This window comes from Pelecanus crispus, chromosome Z (genome assembly GCF_030463565.1).
Source record: "Pelecanus crispus isolate bPelCri1 chromosome Z, bPelCri1.pri, whole genome shotgun sequence".
NCBI lineage: Eukaryota > Metazoa > Chordata > Aves > Pelecaniformes > Pelecanidae > Pelecanus > Pelecanus crispus.
The window spans coordinates 20,967,406-20,994,892 of NC_134676.1; the positions used below are offsets into that span (position 1 = coordinate 20,967,406).

At 42.2% G+C, this 27,487-nt stretch overlaps 1 protein-coding gene across 1 annotated transcript in view; it reads right to left on the reverse strand.

Annotated features, from left to right (window-relative positions):
* ANKRD55 (ankyrin repeat domain 55) overlaps nucleotides 1-13,160 on the reverse strand; it is a 46,172-nt gene extending 33,012 nt beyond the window's left edge. Inside the window, exons 1-4 of the mRNA XM_075727039.1 lie at nucleotides 13,121-13,160; nucleotides 6,379-6,501; nucleotides 4,389-4,519; nucleotides 2,190-2,299 (exon numbers count right to left, since the gene is read on the reverse strand). Of these exons, the coding sequence (XP_075583154.1) occupies nucleotides 2,190-2,299; nucleotides 4,389-4,519; nucleotides 6,379-6,501; nucleotides 13,121-13,160 (404 nt within the window). The remainder of the gene's footprint in view (nucleotides 1-2,189; nucleotides 2,300-4,388; nucleotides 4,520-6,378; nucleotides 6,502-13,120) is intronic.
* Between the last annotated feature and the right edge of the window lie 14,327 nt (nucleotides 13,161-27,487).

Consider the following 27,487-nt stretch of genomic DNA (forward strand, 5'->3'; position numbering starts at 1 on the left):
ATTGGTTCACATCTTATAGAATATCAGATTACAAACACTCCCCTCTGGTGGAGGGAAGAGTTACGATAAAATAGTTACATGAAATACTATTCAAGTGCAATAATATTTTCAACACTGCATGGATTTTGCTTTTCTTTTCCTTTTGGTATCCTGTGAAGATGTTCTGAAACCACTATAGGTTTGGTGAAGATGGTTGTGTTTTATAATAGAATGCTAGAGTGTTTGGATGATGTACATAGGTGGACCATGTACATGGTCCATGAAATGAAAAGGACCATCCTGTCACAGGCTGTAACAAAGCCAAATAGCATAGATCCTAACATGGATGTACAGTTCTTATGATTCCAGCCAAAGGAAAGATATATCCTTAGTGGATCCCTAGATAAGATCATAATGCAAATCTATGGCTCATCTGAAGGTGTGAATTTGCTAGAAACCTTCAAAACATGGACATTTAAAAGATGTGCTGTTTTGCAAGGAAATTAAAAGATGATGAATCTGACACATAGTTCTGTAGTTTAACCCCAGATATAATCAATGAAACCAGTGTATGTGAAGGAAATCTCATTCTTTGAGTGTAAACCCTCTATCAACAACAAATTTGGCTCACTTATATCCTTAGACCGTTATTACAACATAAGTGCTACCACTGCAATATGTAGATATTCAGCCATGCAGCTGAGATTGCTGTGAAATCTACTCTTAAAGGCATAGATCAGGAAGTCCATAGATTCTCTTTCCACCTTTCCTCTTAGACTCTGTGGAATGCACTGAAGCACATAAATCAATTATCAAATTAATACATAAATTGGCTGATCACTGTCTCTGTCTTTTCAAGTGGTCCATGTCCTGCCTTCAGCACATGGGGTTGTAGCAGTGGGCTACCAGCTTTCAAACTTGGCTGAAAAAGCATTTCATAGCTGGCCACTGCATATACCCTTTTGGCAATGACAAGGTATTCAAGAGAGTGACAATGACAGTAATGGAAAAGCCTCCCTTTCAGTGCTCCATGCATGTTTTCTGGGCATGGGGCAAACTGAGTGAGAAGACAGAGGAAAAGGAATTGAACAGCTGGTAAACTCCTGTGCAGAGCAAGGGTCTGCTTGTATGCATGGAGAATGTGAAAAACATTCAGGGAACCCTGGGTACTGCTGGTAAAGTAGATTACTGTTCCCTTTCAAGTAGCAGCATGTGCAGTATTGTATAAACATTGTCTTCTTTCTGTGGAGGCTTTGTTTAATCATAGTGACCCATACTTTTGCAGAAACCTCAAACTATTCTTTCCAAGTGATGCATGAAAAGCAATGATAACGTGGAAAATGAATAAAGCTGTTAAAAAAGGCTGGAGAGCAAGATCAGCAGAAAAGCACAGAGGTATGGGCTAGTCTGATATGGTGACAGCAGCAAAACCGTAGACTCAGTGATTAAGTCACAGGAACATTTTGCATGTAGTGAATGTTTTACCTGTCCCTAATGTCTTCCTATCCCTCCAGACATGATTTACTTAGGACAGTTTTCTGAGTTAATGGTGGCCTGGATGATCTTAAAGGTCTTTTCTAACCTAAATGATTCTATGATTCAAATGTACAAATCAAAATTTGTTAAACCTTCCTATTTTCACAGGCTGGAAAGAGACAAAGAGGATCTTTCTTGAAAGACTTCTTGTGAAGACACTCTGTAGTTGTTATTCCACCTTCAGTAAAAGTAGTTAAAAATGAGCCAGTCCACCAAACCTCAGCTTCCCCTTTACACTAGGGGCTCTCAGAGAGATTTTCATGTGGAAAACTTCTCTCATATTTGCCATGCTACTTGGAGGAGAAGTCTAGAGAAGGAGCTTCTTGTAACATTTCTTATGCGGAGGTGGCGGAAAGGTAATTGGTCAGGAGAAACCCAGGGTTTCAACCTCTATTATAACTTTTTTTCTCCTCTCCTGCTGTTGTGGTCTTAAACCAGGCTCCTCACAGGCTCCTCACCTTACTTGGCCATATATCTCTGTTAGATAAGTGTTATACAATGCTTTTCCTCCTCTCTACCCCCTTTATGATAGCCATAAACCAAAGGAGCGAGTCAGAGGTGTAACTGTCACCGTCAGCCTTCCTGACTCAGGCTCCCCTTTGGGCTGGGTAGCTTGTGTTGCTGACTGCCTGTTGAGATGCAACCAGCAAAAGTTGTTGGAGCCTGGGACATACCTCACGTCAGGCTCTGCGGTAGCAGCGTGTAGTGGCAACCTCCCGTTTTTGTCGGGTATGTTCTGCTTAGCACCATTTCTGAGCAGGCTGACACAGCCTTCCAGCCAGCCCTAAAAAAGAAATTAGAGCATGTCAAAGAGGAAAGTGAAATGCATCAGGCCAGATCTTTGCTTGGTGTTTCTGGCATCTGTGCGTGACTAGCTGTTTCTGCCAGCAGAGGAACTGGTCTTTTGTTTCCCCAATAGAGGTCTGTCAGTGCTGAGAGTGGTTCCCTTCTGGAGTCTGAGTCTCAGACTAGCTCAGTTATTCATTTCTGTGATAAGGTGTTTTCTTTACACTGCATTTTGGGTTTTCTGCAGCTGTGGCAAGTGCTGACTGAGTAAACAGTGATTAAAAACCTGCTAATTCCCGTATTGGTAGCAAATGCTACACATATTCCTGCATGTGGATTTAATTATGGTAGGTTAAACCAAGAACATGAGCACTTAATCTCATTTCCTTTATGAGATTTTAGCAGGGATGGCAAAGCAATAGTAAAAAGCCTTAGAGTGTGGTCTTATAAACATTGTTGCAGAAGTTTGAATTAGTGACAATGTTAGACTGAAAACAGCACTAAAACAGATGGGATGAATCAGGTCTTGGACTAAAACCTTCTATTGATTACCTCAACAAAAAAGCAAGTAAACAATCTGGCTGTGACTGCATAAATCTCCCAGTGTGTACTTAAGTCCGAGGGAAATCAAGCATGTGTTTAAGTGTTTTGTTCAAACCTCTGCAGGCAATTGATAAAGACTGTTCCCTCCTGTATGAGCTACGTTTGGTTAGAATTACCAGCATTTACAGGGAAAAGGAGTGGAATGATGGAATCAGAACATCGCTGCTGCAGCTCCCAGTGGAAGTACAAGACCACCAAACTCTGCATGTGATTGTGATTGTGGAGCTCTGCTGAATTCAGTTCTCTGGACAGACATCACAGCCAAATCCTCTCTAGACCTCCGATTAAATCCATCACAGAAACAGAAATGGAAACTTCGAAGCCTGGGTGGTTTAAATCTTTTCCAGTCATTTCTTTTTTTCCAAAGAATATTTTTTGCCCTCTGGGAAAAGAGGAAGGAAAAAAGGAGCATGACACTAATTATGGGATTTTTTAAAAATATCTGGCAGAGGAAATCTTTATTCTCAAGTAAGTAGGGCATGCTCCTTGCACTGAATGAGATTGTTTTGCTGTTTTCTACACTTATTTTCTGGCTGAATATTGCATAGCTGAGCAGAAGCATTGTTTTTGTCCTGAATTTGCAGGAAGAAACTAGATGCAAGGGATGTGATTTTATTAGGTTTCCATGGTATCTGTATAAATGAGCTAGTGGTCATCCAGCCATATCTCATACTATGGAGCATGGGTGAACATTCCTTCCTCCTTTCTGTCCAACTAATAACAGAAGCCCATGGTCAACCCCTCTGACCAACTAACTTGGTCCCCATACTCCCTCTGAATCCTGAATTCTCCTGCAGCAAGGAGTAAAAGACTAAGGAGAAGAGGACCGTCCTTGTGTACTTCAGACAGAAAGCACCACATCTCCCTTCCCAATCTTCTCAATAGGATGTCTGCCCCTACTATTACTTGCATGTCAGTTGATTGGGGGATTGGATTGCTTATGACCTGAGTATCTGCGCTGGCACCTGCAGCACCTTGAACTTAAGTTCTTAACCTGGCCATCCAAGGTACAACACTACAGTGAAAAAAACCAATTCCCTGGCTCATGTGGTGTACAGGAAAACATGCCTGCTGACAACCAGAATTTGAGATAGGAGAGCCCTCTCTGGAGCATAAAAATCTGATCCTGACAGTGGAAGGGGAGAAGTTAATCTGCATATTAAAAACAAGAGGGACATTCCAGTGCACAGAAAAAAGTGGCTTTCTTGAAACCACACAGAGGACCCTGGATCTAGTGAGATCCCTATACCATACACTGATTTTACAACCTGAAAGAGAAGGGACACTCTGACAGGAGTCCTGATCCTTTCCTGATAATCATTGCTTCCAGCTTTACATTATAGTAAAGTTTACAATTTCACTGTTGTCTAGAACCAAATGTTTTGTGTTTTTTTTCTTTCTGTAGTATAAACAGAAATTTTATTTGGTCTGTACATTTAGTCCCTTCATCTTTCTTTCCATCCTTCTCCCCCAAGTCTTGGTACCAGATAAGTTGCCAGAGATAAACTGGTACGTCCACAAGCATCTTGAGTATTAATATTGGCTCCCATCTTCAGCAGAAGCTTCACTGTATCAACCTGGCGTCCTGACACAGCATGCATCAAAGGTGTGCAACCTGGGGAAGAAAGTCAAATGTTCTTTTACAATTTTTGTCAATGCCATAAGATAGAGATATTTTCTTATTTGCTAATGTTAGCACTGGCAAATTAACAAAACCTTTCTCTGACAACTGTCCAACAGTTGTACGCAGCTTTTTGCAGGCAGGAAATAACTGCTATGCCAGTTACTGACCACTGATTTTAAAAAGAACATGACTTTATTAGCAAAAGCCTTGCCTCATTAACTCTGCTTCTGGAGAGAAAAGTGTTTTTCTGTTGACAAGCTCCCAATATTAACTGTTGGCTTTGCACACCATTTTGGAGGCTGATATTCTTCAGAGTGACTAGTAGCCAGATGGTGCTTGGCTAATTTTCTCAAACCCCAGCTTCATTCTGTCTCTCTGTATTCAAAAGATTTGTGAAATCAAGCCCTGTCCCATGCAAAGGTGTATGTGTGTGAGTTGATGCTTTATGTAGACAACAACTTATTTTAAAGACTGGATTTGCTCTAGAATATTTTCTTTTCTGTTGTCATGAGAATGTATTTTATATTCTGCAAACAATTCTGTGCTGAAAAAAAAAATGGAATCTACATTCAAACCTAATACTCAAATTTCATCATGAAGCATTATGATACCTTTTAATTGCTTCCTCTTCCTTCCATTCTGTTAACTGCTGAATAACAGCAAGAGATTTTCCTGCAGAATCTGATAAAGCAATTTAAAATGACTAAGCTGGGAATAAACATGGATATTGACTGCTAGAAACTTCAGACACAACTGAAGAATAATTATTCTTACTGGATTCAGTGAGACTGCTGAGCAAATGCGTGCTACTCAACCTGAGATTATGCAGACTCTGCCATATGTGTGAGATATGAGCAATATGTTTTGCCTTGCAAGACTGGTCTTTAGTTACATTTGCATGTACAACCTAGTAAACAAGTTTATTCCAAACCTGAAAAACTTCCATTTGCTGATCAGTCTATCTCCACCCACTGCCCTTCATACCTAGTCCCTCTCCCGTTAAAGATCTGGACTAAGAGCATTTTGGCTTGATTAAGTATTTTCGCTACTGACCAATAGATATTTTAAAGATAACAGTTGGGATGTCTGGTTTTAAGTGTAGGAGAAATAGGTAATTTGGTAAAAGCTGGTAAAAATTAGAATAGACAGTGTTCATATAGACCCTTTAAAAGAAACTGCAATAAAAAAATACTTTTGAATAAACAAAGTCTTCCTTGAGAGAAGCTTCCAGAGATCTGTGGCTCTAATTCACTTGGGAAATAGGTGTGTATAAAACCCAGCCAATGGACAGCACTTTGTAATAACATTAAATAGTAACCTGAACAAAAAATGAAAAGGAGCATGGTCTCACAGATGAAGCAGATTATTTAGATCATTGCACATTGTACAGCCAACCCTTTGGCAAACAATTACACAACAAAATTATTCAAACTGTTTCTGTACACGTACTTTTTAAGTGCAAAAGTCTGGAACCCTCTACTCTATAGAGATGTGCAGAATGTATAGCATTTGGCTTTGATAAAAAATATTCTTTTTCCTTCCCTGAAATGACAACAATTTCTCAGCATCTCCCTAAAGAAGACAAAATAGAGTAATGATAAAGTACTGTCTGATTATAGCAAAACAACTTATTTGTATCCATATAAAAAATCATATAATGATAGGGGGAAAGAAAATTTAAGCTTAGAAAACTGAGCATTTCCAGTGGATGTTCGAAAGAATAACTCAAATTTCCCATATTCTGCTACTAAATATAATTTGCTGAACACAAAAATCAGGATAAAAAATGGAAAACTTAATTGCAAGCTGAAGCAACTGATCCCCTGAGAAAAAGCTCAGCCTTCATTTACCGTCGCTGTCGCAGCACTCCAGGATGGAAGGATCTTCTCGAATCACTGCAGTTAGTGTGTTCACATCACCATTAGCTGCTGCTTGATAAACCACAGTCAAGTCAATCTCTTCTGCTGCATCACCTGCAGGGGAGGAGTAGTCCGTGAGTAAGCGGAGAGCAAGTACAAATGATTAACAGTGAAAATAACGACACTTATTTCACTGAGTTTCTATGACTATGTAACTCAAGGTGGAACAAAGTGTTTCTAAACAGCACTGTGGTTTTTGTTAGTCACCTGAAACTTGTTTTTCATCGTAAATTCTTCCAAAAACTGTCAGACGTAGACACTGAGAGGACATAAGAAAACTTCTGGAAAGTTTCCACCTCTTATAAGAAATCATACTAACATTAAGGTACCATGACTTGAGGAACAATGAAGTAATAACTGAACTAGCTCATAATATTGCTGGCTACACTTTTATGAGATAGGATGAAATCAGGACACAGGTGTTTTCAGTTTCAGTGTTATCCTTGTACCAGTCAGAAGACTGAGGCTTTTCACTTCCTTTCCTTGCAGCATCCAGGGGAATTCTCTTCTTAGGAGAGTGAACTTCTGGCAGCAATGGTTTGCGTTAACAGTTCCTCCAAAAAGGAAAGGTGGACTATTGCTTGGAACCCAGGAGCAGTTTATTTTGTTTGGCAGTTACAGTATGAAGTATTACTTAAAGCAGATGCCTTGTAGGACCTGTTCCTGAAAAATCCTCAGATTTTTGTTTCTAGAGAAATTAATGCGATGATTCTTTCTTGGCTTCTTTGCTTGTAACTTCCTTCCGGACTTGTCATCCCATGCTCCACATGCCTACACCTCCTTTGGCTTCAAGTGGACTATTGACCTGTTAACTCCAGGAGTCAGTTGATTTTTTGGTGCAAGGTCAAATCTGATTGTAAAATGCTCTAGATATGTATTGTTAGTCAGCCACAGTCTCATGTTTAATTTTAAAAAGAGTTTCTGATCTCTATTAACTCAAAAAGAAGTACCACTGCAGTGAGCTGTGTTGCTCACTGTGGCTGAGGGTCAGAGCTACAGAGCATAACATTTATCTAACCACTGCACTACCTTGTTAGCCAGAGAAAGTAAAACTGATACCTAAATCACACTGGGGAGTTGATCAAAGGAAAGGCAGATTAAGTTACTGGTGATTTATACTTACTGTTGTGCCTTCTGGAAATAGCATAACTATTTAAGCTGTGCAGAAAAAAGGGAGATGGTTTAAATAGAATTTGAAAAGTTAGTAAAAAGTCTTTTTCATAATCAAGTAATACATTATTATTAACACATTGATATAAATTATATTTTAAACATTAACATATATTTTTTTAAGACCTTTGAAGATAATTTTAAAGTATCAGCCACACTAGTCATGTTGTCATCTGATGTTGTTGCAGCTGAACCCGCATGAGCTCCATGCTGGGGTTTACAGCCCAGTGTAATTCCCCATGTGTGACCTTCTCTCCTAGGGATGCAATCATCACTCTTGACTTCAAAACTTGGCTGCCATGGAAACACAATCAGCTCTTACCCCGGGAAAGGTTAGTCTGTCAAAGCTGGAGCTTCAGGCTTGGGAAAACTAGAAAGCTGATGTTAAATCTGCCTTCACCAGTGCACAGATTCCCTCTCCTTCACTACTCAACTGAAGAGAATTTGATTTCTTTTCTTTCTTCTATCTGGTCTTTTAAATAACACATTTGATAAAATTAGAAATTAAAAATGTTAACTTGATTTTTATTCTATTGGGGAGTCTATTGCTGAGGGAACTGTTCATTTGGCTCAGAAGCTTTGACCTGTGTGCTTGGGAGGTCAGGAGAGACTAAGAGTCATTGCCTCTGGAGAGTCATCATCAGTGACTAGTATATGAAAAAAGAAGTGACTTTACCACAGGGCCCATTAATCAGGTTTCCTTATCATGCCAAATCTGCAGACCGTTCTCACATTTGGTAAACTCAGCAAAGACATGTTAATGACAAGCTCGGGTCTGATGAGCTAGTCCCTTACTCAAAGAGGGGTGTAGTATGGGCTGGGCTAGAAGGCAAGGAGACAGGGCAGAGTTTCATTGCTTCTGTGGCTCCTCTTGGCCAGTCTCTGGAGGTACACAGGAGGTGCCAGCCATGAGCACCAACACAGCTCCTCTCACAGCTGCGTGTCATGATTATTATATGGGAATGGTACAGGGAAGATGCTGCTGGCATTGGGAAAGAAACCATTAGATGTCCTGAGACAGAGAGTGGATCAAAGGGACCCTCACCTCCTTTTATGCATTACACATGTAAATTTTGTACTTTTTGCTGTTTAGCCTTGTAAGTACTGTTAAATTTTCCTGCTGTGAGTCAGGACCAGCGCAATCCAACCACAAAAGGAAACTCTCCATCTCCAGAGCAGAGCAGTTGCTTACCTGGAGGGCAGGACGGCAGGAAGATGAGGACAAGGATGCACACCTGCATGTGGGTCCCTGACTCCCTTTGCCATTTTTCATCTAACTAAAACCAAAACATCTACTCCCCTGTGCCTTTGCTTGTGCTGGGCTGAACCTGCTTTCCCCAGAGCAATTATCCTCCTGTATGAGTAAAGGAAGCAAAACTCTGAATGGATGGATGGATGGATGGATGAATGAATGAAGTTTTCCCCATGCCTGCTCTCCTGAAACACGGGCTCCAGTCCTGTTAAGGGATGGTGGCATGAAGCCACATCCAAGATTCACACTTCCCCACCCATGAGTCCTAGCTGTCAGAGCAAGGAGAGGCAGGTGGACCAGGCTGTTACCCTGCTGGTGAGGGAGACTGAGACAGGAGGAATTGGTAAGTGGTCATATTGTGCATCTGACGTAGAGTGACACTAATTCAATTTCTGTAGGGTGACACAAGTTCAAGTGGGGTGTCTTTAACATGACCTGTACAGCTTTGGGTGGGGTGTGAGGAGGAAGGCAGATGTGTGGTCTTCTGATGCTTCACGTGACAGGGAGCAGGAAATGCCAGGAGGGCTTGGATGTCATTTATGCTGGATGCACTTGGCTCCAGGCAACACAAGATCTCCCACCTCATCTTCCTCCAGCTTACCCTGTCAAGGAATGAGGGGGCATGGGCGCAAAGCTTGTAGGCCATTTCTTTTTGCAGACACCTTCCTGAGCAGAAGAGGAATGGTTCAGAGAGTGGGCTTTTTGCAGAAGGCAACACTGAGATACAGAGCACTTGTGTCCCCCTCTGTAAGCTTATCCTGCTGGGGAGCTCGTCTGTGTCTGGGGCACCAGCACCATGTGGAATAAAGGAATTGTAAACAGCCAAATTCTTAATCCTCCATCTTCAAATGTGTTAGCGTTACTTCATTTACTATCTTGCAGTTCTGCAAATGCCACTGAGTACTGGTGCCATTTCAGATATATTTCACATTTTATTTTGGAAAATTGCTGTGCTACTGATGAAAGGAAGCTGTCAGTCAGCTTCAGGAAGGCAGAAGGTCCAAACCAACCAAGAGCCTGTGTATGGAGCAAGGGTAGGGAGAAACTGCAGGCTGGAACAACAGTGGCATAGAAAGGTCTATAAGAATCTTTGTGAGGAAAGACCAAATGACATACAGGGTTATGACACCTTCTTAGTAGCGAAGATCCTCAGAAAGACTCAAAGTTAAAAGCCAATCTACCTGAAATAAGCTGCAGTGTTTTAAAAGCGCATCATTTCTTTAAGACAAAGTAATTGTCTTTTGGTCAGAAAAGGGTGTATATAAAGAAACAGTCAGAATGATCATAGGATTCAGAGCAATAAAAATGCATTGCTTGTGACATTAATTCTCCTCTGACTCCGCTATGAAGAATGCATGTTTTATATGATCTGCCATGGTGGCTGATGTGTTGTTTTACAAAGTGCATGTTAGACATACATAAGTACATGCTTTCTCCTGCATTGGATTTTTAAGGTCTAAATAAATTTGCTGCAGCTTAGTGTACGTGGTCTTGACAATGACTGATTTAGACCTTGCTAAAACACTAAGTTTTGAAAACTGAAGGCTGGATAACAGGATAATTTATGTTCATTGTGAAGAAGAAATATTTATGTATATAATTTAGTCCCCTCTTTCCTATAAACCTTCTTGTCTTCACCAGTAGCCAAATGCCTTATATGATTTCCCACAGCTTGTCAGCAGGACACAATACTAGGCAGTTTATTTGATTTCAGCATGTCAGTGTCAAGGGTCAGCGGGAGGTGGATGAGTGCACTTTTTGGAAATTGTAACTTGCTCTCTAATATTGCGGACTTATTGATTGCTTAGCAAAGTAATAATCCCTGTGTGTGCCTGGCTCTGAATGTAGCAGTCCAGGCCTTTCTCTAGGTTCTCTGTTTAAATGGTAAACATTTGAAGCCAGGTACAGCACACATTTAAATGGCACCAAGCAGTATTAGGAGGGGAGGGGTTTCTGATGTTGCTTGGCTTCTTTAAGTCCCATATTGCTGCTGCTGTTACTATTGATAAGTATTATAAGATATTAATGAGCAGTACCAAAGAAAGTGTTGCAAACAGACAGTATGATTTTCAAGCCTGGAATGCTGTTTTTTTCATCTGTAGCTGGGGTAGTTTTCTGATGTGGGGGATGGAGAAAGAGTTTGTAAGGAGGGTTGGATTATTTTATTGGACGAACAGATATTGATCTGGTGTATTTGAAATCTAGTCTGTATTATTCCATTGTTATAAATTCCTCTAATGAAATATATTCCTCTTCTCCTTGCTAAAAAAATTATGCCTGCTTAAATCAGTAATGTTCCGAGACACTAACATGCTATTTAGATAAAATCCACCATATGTTGTAAATTCCTTGCATGATCACCAATGGGTTCAGCATCCCATTACTGTGTGTTGTCTGCTCCTGCTCCACATCACCTCCCACACAGTTAGCAGGGAAGGTAAACAGTAAGTCACAAATCATCTAATGAGCCAGCATCCCTGCAGTAGTGGTGGAGGGGAGATGATGAATTTATCTGGAGGTGACCCTTTTGCTGGGGAGGTGCTGTGAATGGAGTGACATGGGGCTGGAGATGATGCTGGACATAAGGTGTGGGCAGAGTGGCCTGGCAGGAGGAGCAGCTGCAGATTAGGAGCAAGGGGAGGTATAGGCAGATACTGCCTCCCAACTCTTTCACTTCTAGCCAGAAAAGGTGGTTTGGGTCAGTGGTCTCCTGCATTGCTGTCTGCCCCCTTATCCATCTGGAGACTTGACTTCTCCTTCCCCAGCCCCGCTCATATTCCAGCCTCATTCCTGGCAGCACTTCCACCAGCTCACTGGCAGCCATCCCCGCAGTACTGTGTGCAGCGTTTCCCCTCTCCCTCCCCAGTCTGAGCACTCTTGGGTGGGCATGTGGCACAGAGAATAGTCCTAGTGCCTGCAGAAGGAGAGCTTGAGGATGGCTGTTTGGAGCTGCAGAAGCTCAGTCAGCCCCACACCTTCATCCTGTTGGGGAAAATGCTCCTTGTGTCGTTAGCACATGACCTAGGAGCACCTGTCTCTATTCCTGTAATACCGATCCCCCTTCTCCTGTTGCACTTCCCTTCCTCCTTTATCCTTGCTGGTAGTATTTTTTGTCTCTTGTCACTCAGTTTTGCTCGATGGCTTCACATTCTTCGTCATCTACTCAGGGTGTGGTCCCAGCTGGGCTGGTGTAGACCAGTAGTCTCAAGACTTGCTTCAGGCTCTGAGTGCTACTGTGGCTGAAAGGCGGGCATAAGTCCACTGCTTTACATGGAGTGTATTTACTTTGGGTTCACCAAAGAAGCGTAGGCAAGCACAAAAGTACAACCTGTGGGACCCAGTTGCCCAAAAGGCACCGCAGCATCTGTCTTGTCCTGCCCTTCATATTTTTTCTACAGTCAGCACCTTTGTTGTGCGGCCAGCATAGCCATGTCAGCTTGGACACTTTGCAGGTGTGCACTGGAAACTGTGGCCACTGCACACAAATATTTGCCAAGCTGACTTAAAGAGAAATTTGTTGCAACATGGATAATCAAACAATGACAGCTTCCTGCTTTGGGAACATAAAAGGAATGCCACTACATTCCTTATAGTGGATTAAGCCATAAGGCATAAAAGCTATATTGGCAAATAAAGACATGAAATTCAACCATTTAACTTAAAAACAGACAACAAAGAGACATTTGTATTTCCATAGCAACCTTACCATGTAGAAAATCTTCATGTTGGGGCTTTTAAAGGTACCTTAAATTCACAATTATGGCAATACATACTTATACAGCTAAGATTTGCTGAAACAAAGTCAATCACTTGTCGGCATGAAGTCCTTTTAATGTATACAAACTAGTAGACTTATGAAAATCAGCTTTTCTTAATTTTTTACTCCATTTTAAACTGCTCTGTTTGCTAATATTGCAATCATTTTTATATATATCTCCATAAGAGGACCAATATATAGTATAAACAATAAATATACACATACATCTCTCAATGCTAAGCATAAGAGCAATCAGATGCTGTTGTTATTCTGTTGACAAATTTTATTTTTAAAAATCACTGTAGCAATAAGCTGAAATGTCCATATCTAAAACTAATGGAAGAAATTCCTTCATGTGTAACCAAAATAAATCTCTATGAGACCTGGTCTTTTCCAAAAATTCTTGTTATTCATTCTGTCAAGTAATCTTAGTACATTTGCATGGGAGGCATGGGAGGACCAGCAGATTTTGAAATTAGTAGCAGGTGACTTACCTTTGTGCTGATCAAACACTGATGAGGAACTAAAATCCATTGTGGTCTATCTCACTATTTATAGCCAGACCAGACAAATGCCATCTCCAGGGTTTTCAGGGAAGAATCCCATATATTACAGTAAACAATGCAATGATAGCTGTCGCCAATCTTCTTGTCAGAGAATTAAACTCGCTTTACGGCTGCAGGTTGTTGTCAAGGCAAGGACATTATTACTAGCCCGATGGGAACGGTATATTCTGTTTGTTATGGACCCTCTTAAAGTGACATCCCTGGAAGCTTAACTGAGCTTCTGAAAAACGTGTTAGCTTCAGCAAGTGAAACTGCCTACGAGCAGCTCTGAGAGATGCTGCAGCTCATCCAGCCTCAGCAGCCGAGCACTGCCGGTAGACAAATAAGCCTGGGAGGGTGAGTGGGACTTGGCTGGCAGACGGAGCATGTGCAGAACTACCAGTGTAGGTTGGGTGCAGACATCCTCGCTGCACCGGCCGAGTGGCATGTGCTGCACTCACGGACAGCCCAGCCGGCAGGCTGTCTGTACCACTGTGCTGTCAGCATGTGTCTGAGCATGGCTTGTGAAATGTTTTCAGAGATTACCTGTTTCCTGATTTAACTCCTGCATGGGGAACACAAATTAGCAAGCCCTTTCTACCTTAGTTTAGTACAACCCAATTAGAGTTACTTAAAGTACAATGTTTAATGGAGGGATAATAACTGAGAGCATATTACCACGGCTGAAGTGGATAGTGATAGCTCCAACAGCATAGTGCAACAGGTATAATAGTTCCCAGCGGATGCTCCAAACCCAGTGTCTGCCAAACCAATAGTAGACCCACGCCTTCATGCTATTTTTTTACCTGGGCCTCTGCCTCCCTAAGTTGCAAACTCAGACTCTGTAATGTAAAGGGGTAGGGGAGGACCCTGGTGAGCTTTGCTTTTTGCTGGGTTGTTTCATGGAAGAAATAACAATAAATGGGCTGACTTGGAATTCACCCAGAGTGGTAGATCACCAGCAGTGCCTAGGGGCTGGTGGATGGGAGGCATATAAAAAGTTTACTTAGCACTGGTGTACTGGAGGAGACACCTAACTACTGCTGAATAAGGCAATGAAAATTATATGAAATTAGGAAAGGCAAGACACTTTTAGCCCCAAAGTGCAGACAGGACTTACACTAAAGCTATGCCTAGGTTTGGTCAGCCTAAGAAGGCCCTAGACTTCATTCACTGTATTTATTCTACTCTGGTGTTTTGACCAATTCCCATGACTACAATGGATACTAGAGACATAACGTACATGTGTACACTGTAGGAGTTGTATCTGGAGCTGATTCACATCCCAAGCATCTGCTAATGAACCTAAATCCAATCTGTGTGTTTGGAAAAAAGATAGTATGGCCGAGGAAGCAATACAGCCTCAACAGCTTGAAACGAAAGACCAGAGATGAAATTCTCCAAAATGTGGCCATGTGATCTCCTCAAGGGTCCTTAACTGTGGAGCAGCATGTGGTGGGACTGTGGAGCCAGAGATTGGCTCTGTTTCTTTTCTGTACTGCTGACCGGGTTGTGCTTTGGCTCATCTCAGGCCTTTTTTATATCAAAGAGGGATCCACCGTGCAAGTGCTCTCTATGCAGTCTGGGAGCAGAGTATTAGTAATGCAGACGGACAGCTCCCAGCTGGCATGTCCTTGCCAGGAGAGTGGCTCAGGGGGTGGCATCAGCAGGTGACAGTCCAGTCTGCCCAGTCTAACACCCTGGCTCTGCTCAAAGAGCTGCCATGGCTGCTGACTTCACAGAGGAGGCACTGGAGCTGGATATGTGACTGTGGTCGGGCATTTTGAACTGCAAATCATCAGCCCTGGTGATCTTTTAAAGACCCCAAAAGTGGCCTTTGCTTCCTGCATGTGACAAGAAGCCCTTTGTCCTCTATGTACACAGGATTTCTGACCCTGGGCACTGCAGCAGTGCAAGTTATGCAGTTAGCTGGCCACTCTACCATCCCCTACATAATCCAATCAATTAAATACTCACAGTTTTACCTGCCCATTTACCATTACTGGGTCTCTGTCCTTCCATTCTGCTCTTGAGATAGAGGCAATGGGCTTTGGAGATTACTGGTCCAGTCTCACTCTTGCAGTGCATTAGTCTGGGAATGAGGTGCATTGCAGGTATGCAGCCAGGGAATTTGGGGGAGAAACACCTGGCAGCTGATTCTTTGTGGGTCCCATGTGGGGCACAATATTCCCTATGGCACTGCGTACATATACCAGGGGCTCAGCTTGCCTTCAGCTATGGGAAAGCCAGGCACCTCCTCAGAGATAAGTGTCCACAGCCCACAGGGACAGAGTGTGTTTGAAAACCAGCAATTCCTGCCATCATCAGAAGAGAAGCAAGGCCAATGCTTCAGCAAAATACCTTTCCTCATGTAGACATGAACACCAGGTGAACACAGTTCTGTGTCTCAGCTATGGTAGATAGCCAGAAAAGCTGAGATTTATGAGTTGGGCTTGAGTCGCTGACTTCTTCGTAAGTATCTTTTTATTGCTTTTTTAGAAGATTTGAAGGAAATGTCTCCAAATTCCTCAGGGCCTTCTATGCTCAGTGGCTATGAAAGCAAGCCTGGCTAAGAACAGCAAAGCCACAAAAGAGGTAGAGCCTGGTCTAGGCAGCAGATAGAGATGATAGATTTAATATTGTTAATTTACATTATTCTTTAATTTAAGCAAGGTGTTCCTCACTTTTTATGCTGTCAGTGGTGGTTGGGTTTTGGGAGTGGGTTTTTTTATGTGGAAGAAAGCCCCTGTTAGAGAAAAGTGATGAAAACAGAGTAGCAGAAACATAGAGCTTTTTTTGTGTGTTTTTTTGCCACGTTTGCCAGTGCATCAGCATTTGGCTGTATGCAGGGTAGTTAACTTTCCTTCTCCTTCTAACTGTTGTTCATTAGCTGAATGCAAAAGCTGTGGTGAGACCACAGAGAATGGTCAAAACATATATTCAAATGCTATGTAAATGTTACTTACTGGGGTGCGGAGCAGGGCTGAAGACTGGCACAGCAGAGACTGAGAAATCATCAGGTGTTTACAGCTGACAGCACCTGCTCTGTGCCACATTGCCATCATGAGCGTAGACACGGCTTACATATCTGCTCTTCTGCTGCCCCTGCAGAGGACATTGGCAAGTGGGCAAGGGTTCTGCGTCCATTTTCACCCTGACACAGTTGGTGCTGTGGAGGAAGGATGAGCTGCCTTTGCAATACTCTCGGAGCCGCAGTGCCCCCACCTGCTAAGGAGCACTGCCAGCAGCCAGCACCACAAAGACAGCAGCTCCAGGGGTGAAGTGTGGCCTGCTTTCTTCAAGGGTATACAGCAAGCCTGAATGTTTACGCCCTCAGTATTGCTTGGTAAGCATGTAATCTAGTGAATGGAAGTCGAAATGAACAAAGGGACACCGTCAACCTTCACTTTCCATTCCTAATGAAATCCAGTAATAATAATTTGATGATAAAGTATTTCCAGTACCATGCTATATATAAACTAACTCCTGGTTGGATTTGGAGCTCCACCCTCAATGTTGGAGGTGTTAGCACCAAGCTCAGACATGTGTGGAGAAGTCAGACCCCTAGCCAGGCAGAAGGATTCAGCTGTGCTCTCTGGTGGGGACTGATCCAGGGTCCACCCAAAATGAGCAAAATCTCCGTTAAAATGTCAGCAGATAAACGGTGACTAGAGAAAGGAGAATAGGGTCACAGCTACATCTTAGAGGTTCCCATGTGAAATGTCAGACAGAGTGAGGACCTGTTCTGCTCCGCTCCCTGCTCTATAAGGCCGAATACATCCTCTAAGTCAATGTGACTTTTTGCCCTTGACTTCAATGGGATCAGGGCATCTCCCATGGGATGATTTATTGGGATATCACTAGCATCCTGTGAGACAAATTTAGTAACAAGCCAATCACGCCTGAGAGTCCATTCTGTAATTAGAGTAGGGCTCTTAAACAGTAACTGGTTTTATGGGTATTGTTTTCCCAAATGATAATCTGTTTGTAATTAGCTAAACCAAACTTAAAATCTTTCTCACACTGATTGTTGTGCCCCCTTCAGAAGGAGGAGGGAGTCTCCCACTGAGTTTATCACCCTTACTGTGCTGTAGCTTTCTCTTGTTACCCTCCAAACACTTCCTCATGATATTTTCAGGTCTAAAACTGTATTTGGTACCTCTGACATGGTGTAAGGCTGGTTTGAAGAGCCTAGCAGAGTGGGCAAGCCAGATGTGCATGTGGAGGAGCAGATGGGCTGGGTGGGGAGACCTGCTGAGTCAGGAGAGTCAAGGTGCAGGTGTGTCGGTCCTCGGTACACACCCCTCTCTGTGACACCAGGGGGCTGGAGCTGGGGCACATCACATTCATGGTCTTACACTGGTAAAGGGAAATTTATGTGTGAACACTTGCTTTTTAATTTTTTGTTATTCTGTTGCTGTTTGTTCTGCAAGATAGCATAAGGAAAAAAAAAGTGTTGCAGGTCAGATCAAAAGTTCACCTAGCCTGGTAACTACAGTGTCTGAATAGCACTCACCAGCAGCTGTCTGGTGAACTGCTGGACAAGTGTGTAGTGATATTTCCTCTGCAAACTCCCCTAGTCTCCAGCCTTTTTCAGATCATGGCCTACAGAGCAAAGTCTCTAAGGCAGTCCTGTGATTCTACAGAGTTCCAGTAGATGGTGGGGTGGGATCAGCACTTGGCTCTTTGAACCAGCAGAAGCAGCTCTTCAGTAGACACTTGCATTGTTTTTCTATTAAATCCTTTTAAGGGGGGAAGAAAAGTTCATTTGTGGGAAACCGGTAATCTCTGATGTTATGCAGTGCATTAAGAATGCCTGCAAATTAATGAAGTCCTATTCCAGATATCAAATAACAGTACAGAGCATGACTAATCATCTATGAATGGTAAGCTTTGAGAATCTTGCTGTAAACTTTTGTGATAGTAAATTTGCATTGGTAAAATATAGGAAAAGCGTAACATGTGTTACTACCTCTTTGACTCCCAAATGCTCTATCTTAAACAAGAAAAGTTAGTAATTTAAAGGTAGATAACAAATTACAGGTGGGCTGAAAACAGTATTGAGAAGAGTGGATCAAAAAGAGAAAACAGACTGACTGGTGTATCTCCGTATAGTTAAAAGGCCAAGGGAGAAAGTAACCCTTTGCAGCACTGAATCAGGGGAAAGATGCTGCCTCTTCCCCAGCAGATGACAATGTACACATTGCGAATCCCTGTCTCGCTGTGCCACTGACTTGCTGGGACAGATAGGTCAGCTCATCTTTGTACTGGATTTGGAGTAGTAATACCCGATAGACGTGTGAATGTCTTTTCAAGGCTATTTGCACCACTCTGCTTTTGTGTGTTTGCTGTACCAGTTTTTCTATAAGACACACAAAACTGGGCTAGTGAGGGAGTGTCAGCCACTCTAGGAGTGCTACTTGCCATAGCAGTGGCTGTGCCTAGACTCTGCAATGGGACGTGTGGGTGACACTGGCAGTGCAACAAATCCAAACAGGCACAACTAAACAGAAAACAGGAAATTTGAGTGAGAAGTCAATTCTTAGAGGAACTGCTTAAAAGAGAAACTAGTTCAACCCCTGCTTCGGAGCATTTTTATAATGTATGAAAGGCAAATATAAAACATCCAGTCCAATTAGCTTTGGCAGTAGAAACAACAGGAATCTATTTATGGTGTCATAGGATAATTACATCACACAAATCTCCTCTGTTTCTCATTAATGCTTACGTTATACTGATACCAGCCAGCCATGCTTCGTATTTTTTCTGCAGCAAGCCATGGAAGCACATGCCTTCTTTGTAGTCCTGTTTCTTTGAATCTCTTCCTCTGCCTCTTAATGCAGAAATCAGAGGACAATAACAAGATTAAATCCCACACCCATATCTTTGAGTCGTGTTCTAATGACTTCAGTTTCATATTATAGCGGGTGTTTCTGTGCCAGGGTAAGTGCATGTCTTTCAGGATGCTGGCCCCTACTGTCTGACCTGTGAAAACCCAGAAATTGCTTACAGACCTTACCCTGACATCTCACCACCTGGCTGGGCAGGTAGCATGCTTCAGGGAAGTTGGCTGGCATAGTGAGGAAGTTGTCAAGGCATGGCTACACTCAGTGGCAAATCAGATTCATACACAAGAAAAGTGAAGTGGTTGCTGGGAAAAATAGTAATATGAACAAAAATGTTTTGACAGGGCCACGTTGCAATGGCAGATGTCATTACAAAGTTGAGCATCAGAATTTACACAGTGCCCAGAGAATTACTTTCTGCTTCCTCCATTCATGTCTTGTTATTGTCTTGTGCAATTTTTCTATTTACAACTACAACCTGGAACCAGTTGACCTTTTCAGCTGTTGATCATTTTTCTACTGTACATTAACTCCAGCACATGCAAGCAAAAGTAAGTACAATGCAATGACAGATTCCAGATTGTTACTTGTGCAGCTTTAGCAATGACTGGAGTAGTCCAGATGTAAACAGGTAAGTAACAGGTAAATAGCACAGCTACATAATATTACATCAAAAGCTGCTCCTCTGCACTCTCTTCAGTGTGATTACAGTGAGGTGTGTAATGTGGAATGAATGAGCTGATGACTTCTGTCTTTTTTGTGTTTGTGGCAATTGAAGGTATGTGTCCATTGAAGTCTTTGATTAGCAATATTTTACATTTCATTGCCAAGGTATGTCAAAGCCCCAGATATGAAGAAAAAAAAAAAAAGGTGTCTGTAACATGTAAACTGCAAATCATGGCACAAAGGGTTTAGTCCTGCATTCCTTGCATACCTGGGACTCTTGCTGATATCTCATCCCAGATTATGAGCTTTACTTCATGTTTGCAAGGTGACATGTTCATTAGTAGTAATGGAGCACACAGGTCTGTGGTTTGGTATTATTATAGTTACACAGAAATGGCAATTTAACTGCATGCCAATGAAACTCGAACAAAAATGCAAACATTTAACGGGTATCTTAATATACGTAGTACACTCACTGTCAGAATTTGAAGTTAAGCAGCTGAGTAGGCCACAGCACCAGAGATAAGTTCAGAAGAAAGCCAAGCACAATGGGCAAAACAACGTTATCCTTTTGAAGACTTACACTATTACAGCTGCTGAAGGTGCATCAAATCTGCAACCCAGCAGGACTCTGGATTGCAGCAGTATTTATTTATATTATTTATACAGCTTTGATGTAGGCAGGATAGTTCCCAGACTTAGAAGACCTATTTATGGATGCCCCCTCCACCTGTACAATAACTACTGTAATTATTGTGAAATCATGGTGGTACTGGGAAGGCCAAGCAAGCACTGTGCTCCCATGGTGTCATGCAGGGCTGAAACCCAACCTGAAACTCTTTTGAGGTCCCAAGATTTTCCAGTCTACCTAGACAAGACATAAAAAGGTTAGGAAAAGACACTGAGGTGAAGCACATTGTAGAGGTCACTTAGAAAGCCAGAGCAGGGTCACACACCTGGATAGCAATCCTGGGACTAGCAAAGGGCTTCCAAATGGCCATGGCAGGCTGGTGCTGGTTCACTCGACATCCTGGCTCTGGCAGCAAGGGTGGCCTTACTGGTTAAATAGTAAATTGGGAGATTGCTGTGTTCTGCTGCAGTCTGCTCTCGTAGGCTCTGCCGTTCCAGTTTACTGGAAATAATAATATTGTGACAATATTCATCAGTTATTCATAGAAAGCAAAAGATTTGTACACAGAACTGATGTGGTTTTAAATGCTTGAGTGGATGCTTGCAGGAGGGCTGTTGTAAAGGTTGCTCATTTCTTACTGCGATCTCTAGAATCAGTGTGCAACAGAAATGTAGAAAACATATTTTGCTGCTGACAAGTGGCTTTTATATGAAGTAATTTTTGAACTTCAGAGGACCTTTGCTGAAATTGCAAAACCATCCAAGTGGGTCAAAGTGTGGCCTTAAACTATGTGGATACTTTAACTGGCAAGAGAAACTGGAAGCTCTGTGGGACCACTTGAAAACTCTGTGTGTGTTTATTCTGCATATGATGGACGGGCATGAACTCACTCAATTTGTCCTCTGACACAAAGACAAGCCTGGATCGTTAGCTCAAGCCCAGCATCGTACTAATGCAGTCACACAGTTTTCAGCTTGGAGTGTCTGTCCACTATATCCCACATATGTACTTCAGAAAAATAAGCACAAGGAGGAAACTTTCCTCTACAAATGTAACTGAAACCTCCAGATACGTTGGTCAGAAGTAACTAATGGTTTACAGACATAGATGTGCAGGAATAGGAACACAAGAGCAGAGGAGAGGGGGTGCCGAGGGTACTTCAAGCAACCACAAACGGGGTGCAGCACCCCTGCAGGGGGGCCATGCTGCCTGGCCCGGGGTGCAGTGCAGCACTGTGCATTGTGTCGGGTTTTCCTGTGGCACAACAGGTGACAGAAGAAACCCCACGGCTTCCTTCCCGCCCTGCAGAGCCTGCGCTAGGCGTGCCTCCCCAAAGGTTAAACAAGCACAGACCTTCCTGGCAAAATTGCCCTGCTTCACATTTTTTTTCAGAGAGGGAAATGTTTTTCAGTCTGGTTACACAGGTTTAAAGTAAAAAAAAAAAAAAAAATCCTGGAAAAGAGTGAAAAGAGGTATTAGCTAAGCAGAAGGTGAACGTGCAAAGCTTCTTTGGAGATGTAGCTGGTAGGGAAATGTCTTTGCTTTGTCTCAGCTGGCTGAGAAGACAGCTTTCACAGCAGAAACCATCAGTGACGGCAATGCCATGTTTGCAGGCCTGGCCTGGCCTGTGTAAGCTGGTGGCTGCAGGCGCACTGGCATCCGTCTGGTGTCAGGGATGGTCCGTGCCTGCGGGCAGCAGCGTGGCTGTGCAGCCACCCCGAGGCAAGTGCGGCCCCTCAGCCGGCCAGGGCTCCCAGCAAGCTCCCAGCAAACTCCCAGCAAGCTCCCGCGCCTCCGGGCTTGCCCCCATCCTGAGCATCAGCCTGGGGCTGGGCTGAAGCGTGGTTTTTGTATGAAGGGGCTATTGAATCATACGTGTTTGTATGCCTGTGCAAACTCTTTGCCTTGCTGAGATGTCTACAGCACGTTCCGAACAGCAGGGGAGTATCTAGAGGAAAGCAAGTGTTGCTTGTGCCCCCATTATTTCTATTTTTCCTGACTATCAGACTGTGTGCCTCTTGTTTTGGATGCTTGCTCACCCCCCTGATCACCTGCCGTGCTTGCTGCTCGCTGGTGGGTGGGGTACGGGGACGAGACCGCGTCCCCAGCCTGCCCACGGGCTCCGTACCACGCGCTGCCCTCACCGCCTCGAAGCACCTGCTGGGTGCAGCCTGGCCGCACCCAGCCAGCTTTGGGGCAGCGCTGCCGTATCCAGCAGAAGAAAGGCAATAGCTAGAGGGTAGAGGGAAGTGCACAAAGGCAGTGATAGCTAAGTTCGTTTTTGTCACTAACTTAGGCACTAAAAGCACACAACCTGCAGACCCATCACTTCATCCCTCATGGATACTTCGCAAAGAAACTTGAACCTTGAAAAAACCATGCAAGACTCTAAAAGCAGTTCTGTGATTTGCTGTGTGACTGACTAAAGGCAGAAGCGTTTTAAAGTTCTTTGAGCATGTTGAATTATTTTGAAATTATAGCACTTCCACATGTTGTACAGCTTCTTCTTTCCTAACTGGAGTCCCTTTGGCAGTCCCTAAGTCCTAAGGTATTTGTTATAACATTATCAGGGCTGCATAGAAGTAAATATAACAAGTACCTTCATTTTTAGAAAAAGTGAGTCTTATGGAACAGGCCAAGATATTTTTAGGTATGTGAAAAGGCATGCTTGATTTGTTTGTGTTAATATTTAAGTTGGCTTAATAGTAAAGAGAGTCATTTGCAAATACTTTTTTCTATTTCAGAATTGATTTTCTGTGACTTGTGAGGTTGGTTATAATCCACAACTGTCTTGACAGCTGCATGAATATGAAATTGTCATGTCTGCAGATCATGAAAATGTCATGAGTCTCTATGGATAAGTGAGCAATTTTAGCTGGTCTTTATTATTCTGCTATTCTAAAATATCAGTCATTATCTACTTTTCTGAGTTTTCTTATGCTTTTTTTTCCAAAAGTGATAAGTACACATAAATCTTTTAGGACAACTCTGACCATGCAGAGATTTAAATTTGTGCAAGCCAGGCTGGAGCTTTACAATTTCCAGGAAGCATTTTAGCAAGTTAATTTTGTTATACGTACTGCCCTTAGATGACCACTCAAAAAGGATGAACAAATAGGTTACAGTCATTTGCCTACTGAGATTTGCAAAATCATACACACACACACGCACACTCTCTTTATTTGCACACAGACATACAGGAGGCCCTTTACCAATCTTTAACTGGAAGATAAGACAGATTATAGAAGTTCACAAAAAAAGATACTGCAGTGGGCTCAGACACAGAAAAAAAAAAAAAAAAAAAAAGAGATATCTGCATGAAATAAAGCCAGATAACAGAAAACCTTTTACTGAACTTGCTTAATGCAGGAAGAGATTTGCTGGCACATAGTGGGGAAGGGGCAGAAGACTGTCCCTGCTCCTCCTATGTGGCACATGCTTTGCATCACATGCAAGGGGAGCAGCTGTGCAGCCTCTCCAATCCACCCTGTGGCTGTAGTGATCTCTGCCTAATCCATGGCAGATTTATAACTCACCCCAGGTAGGGCTGTGTGAAATCACTCTATCAGAACTCTACAGCCAGGAACAATTGTCTAAAATTAAGACCAAGAACATAGACATGCATCCTTGGGTCAATTAATAAAACTGCTGAGAGACTGTGTACATGTCTGGAAGGATGCCTTGTCAGAGCAGGGTCTTCATGAGGTCTGATCCATACTACATGATGACAAAGGCACTGGGGCCTTTATCTTTAAAGATACTACAGGATCTACAATATTTATGAGACCAGTAGGCCATCTACGCTAGTGTCTTCTCCAGCAACAGTGAGCAACAGGTGCTTACAAGTGTAGGAACTGAGCAGATACAGAAAAACCTTTCTCTGGTATGCCCTTCTAGTTTCCAGCAATCAGTGCTTTAGAGACTGCCTGTGCTGGAAGTTGTGTCCAGATCATCACAGATAACTGCAGTCAGTGGATCTGTTGTTCATCAGGCTGTCTGTTGTGTTAAAGGCCTTGCATGTGCTTTTGGCTTCTACATCATCCTAAATTACATGGTTAAATTTCTTGTGCCCAGTAACATTGTACTTTCAGAACGGTGATTGTTGCTCTCCCCAGTATTCCTTGTTTTATAGATCTCTATCAGTGGTGCTCAGGGACCTACATTCCTCTGAGGTGCTGGGTCTGGCTCCTTTTACATAGATGTGGCTTAAGCCAGCAGCTAGTGCAGGTGTTTTGAGTTTGGTGGATGTCTGCAATAGTGAAGAATAGCAAAATGGTGATTTCTTCCAGGATACAAATGCATTTTCTCTGTCAAATTTTTACAACTGAGAACCATGAAATGAGATAAACTGAAGGAAATTATGAAAAGACCTTCCTGAAATAAATACCTGTGTAGCAGAGGGAATGGGATACAGATATTTCTATGAGCATTTTCTCAGGACCACATTGTCAATGTAGAGCTGAGCCAGAGCAGGTACAGCTTAAACTTGCTTAAACTTGGGGGATAGGTTTATCTAGGAGGGTCTGCTGCTGAATGAATGGAGTTCAGGCAGTTCAGCCAGTAATTACTAAAACAAATGAAAAATAGCAGCCAGAGGTTATAGTACAAAATGCCTGCCCATTAGTATCTGTCAGGGTGCCAGAAAGGCTTCTGAAGTATCTTAGAGCAGGTTTGCTTTTCTTCTGGTAGGAGGGTACTCAATAGAGGAGAGAAGATAAAGGTCTGTCTTAGGCTCTAAAGAGGCTAGAAAGCTTTGCATACTTAAAATTGCTTAGCAAACACTGACAAACTCTAGCTTACAGTAAAGCCATTTCTGTGCAATCTGCTGCCATGTTTTGCTCTGAGCAGGGAAGACAGTATTTCACAGAACTGTTATCAGAGGTGGAGCAACTCCCCCAGGAGTCACTGGGCCACACGCTGTGTAGTAGAAAGTGTATGTTCACAATGCCAAAACAAGTAGAGCCAAAGTGGCAAGAGGTGAAGGGGATAGGGTATAGCAGTTGTTTCATGGGATACAGCACTCCTCAAGCTTTGATTCTTCTAGTTGCACAAAACATGCAACTAATTCAGTGTTCCGGTTAATATTTCTCTCTCCTGGGTGCTAAGCATCTCATAAACAGAACAGTCAGAAATACAACAGCTTACACATATGTATGTATGAACATACATATACACACACCCCCCTCCCCATACACATTTACACATGCATATATAGTGGCCAACCTAATATGTATGTACAACTGATGTCTGTCTAATACATAATGCGCTTATTTGAAATGCTACTGAGGGCGTATAAGCTGGTGCAGTTGCCTAAAAGCTGTTGTGAAGTCTTCTGTTTCTTTCTAGGTAATCTATTTGTGAAAAGCCTTCAGAAGTAAAAAGTATTTTACTATTTAAGGACAAGTAAAAATGCACATTTTCTTTGGATCCATGTTTTTCTCATCCCATTAGATGTTGGTCGCCTGGACATTTTAGTCAGGATTATGGTGTCTAATGAGATTAGTTAGATAACACTTCTTGTTAATTAGGGTGGCCTGTCCACTAGACTTTTTCTGAAGGGCATGTGGGTGCATGAAGCAGAATGCTTTGGAGGACAAGTGACTGTGTGAGACCAAGGTCAGAGGTAGGATGCTGCGGGATATATGAGAGTGCAAACATGAGTGTTAACATGGAAGTGCTTTATAAATGAATTGACTAAAAAGGCACTAATAGGGAAAAACCACAACAGACAAACTTTTATAGGATTAATCATGTCTATTCAACTGCTATTCAAATGGTATTCAAATGTATGTATTGAATCTGAAGAGATGATGTGCACACAGTGCAGTTAAAAAAAAAAAAACACCAGAAAATTACAATAAGAAAGCTCATTTAAAGGAAACTATGAGAAAATAATTAACTAATTTCTTATTCTGAATAACTTAAAGCTGGAGATGTTTGCATCCTACTGGGCACCATGACTGAGAGAGTTTCAACTGGATGCACTTGAGAGCTACTTACATTTTCTGTCTACTTAAGTCCAGAATTTTTTGCACTTCCCAAGAACACAGAACACAAAGAGATTCTGATTCTTTACTTAGAAGGAAGGACAACAATTAAAAATTGTGGGGTGAAACACAGCATAGTAAAATGTAGGCTGAATATCTGTATAGAACTCATGGTAGTAAGATAAATTAGACTCTAAAAGAGTCTGATGAAAGCCTGAGAGTCATTTAAACTAGAAAGAACAAAGCTGCCTGACACACACTGTAGAGAACAATCTTATGCTCATGGGGAGAGACAAGATGATATCATAGGTCTTTTCCATCATTTATTTTCTAATGTCTATAATCTGTGATAAAGCAAACTTTTGTGGAGAGGGGCCAATATTTTTAAGCCTAGGCACCAACATTTGGATCTAGTTTAAAGAAGTATACGTAATCAGTCACAGGGAACCTTTCCAAAACTCTAAGACATGATGCAAGAGGAGCTGAGAAGTTACTGTGTTGAATTGACAGACCATGCTTAAAAAAGCGGGGGCTGCCTAGGAGCCCACATCTGTATAGAAGTCAGTGTTACAGTGCTCCATTTGCAGTGGCTCCTACATATTACCATAACAAATCATAATGGTTAGAAATAACAGGTTATTGGCTTTGTGATACCGTAACTGAATCCAATGTCTCCAGACAAACCTGCATGTGGATCTTGCAAAGCATGGTATGTTTCAGAATATATGGAAAAAAGATTTTATAGCACTGGAGTTTTATTCTTTCCACAGTTACAAGACAGCACATCCACCTTTTTCTAGTGTCATAAGAATTAACACCAGGACCTTACACACATGAGAATGAGAATATGTAATAGCCTTGTAGCTTTTGTACTCCTAATATTACAGCAATGTTTCCCCCTCAGCATTACAAACATGGCAATTATGAATACCGAAGGTAATGTGTATTGCAGGAAACTACACACAACATCTACTTACACTCTTTACATTGATTCTTTTCTTTTTTTACATAAAACCTAGCATGTATGAAGAGAACATAATTAAAGTACATTTGTCTTACCTAAAACTAATTGATTCTGTAAAATCTATTCAAGGGAGGGCAAAGAAGAACCGATGATTAAACATAACCTCAGCCAGTCAAAGAAATGAGAATTTCCACTGTATTTACAGTGGAAGGAGATGATACA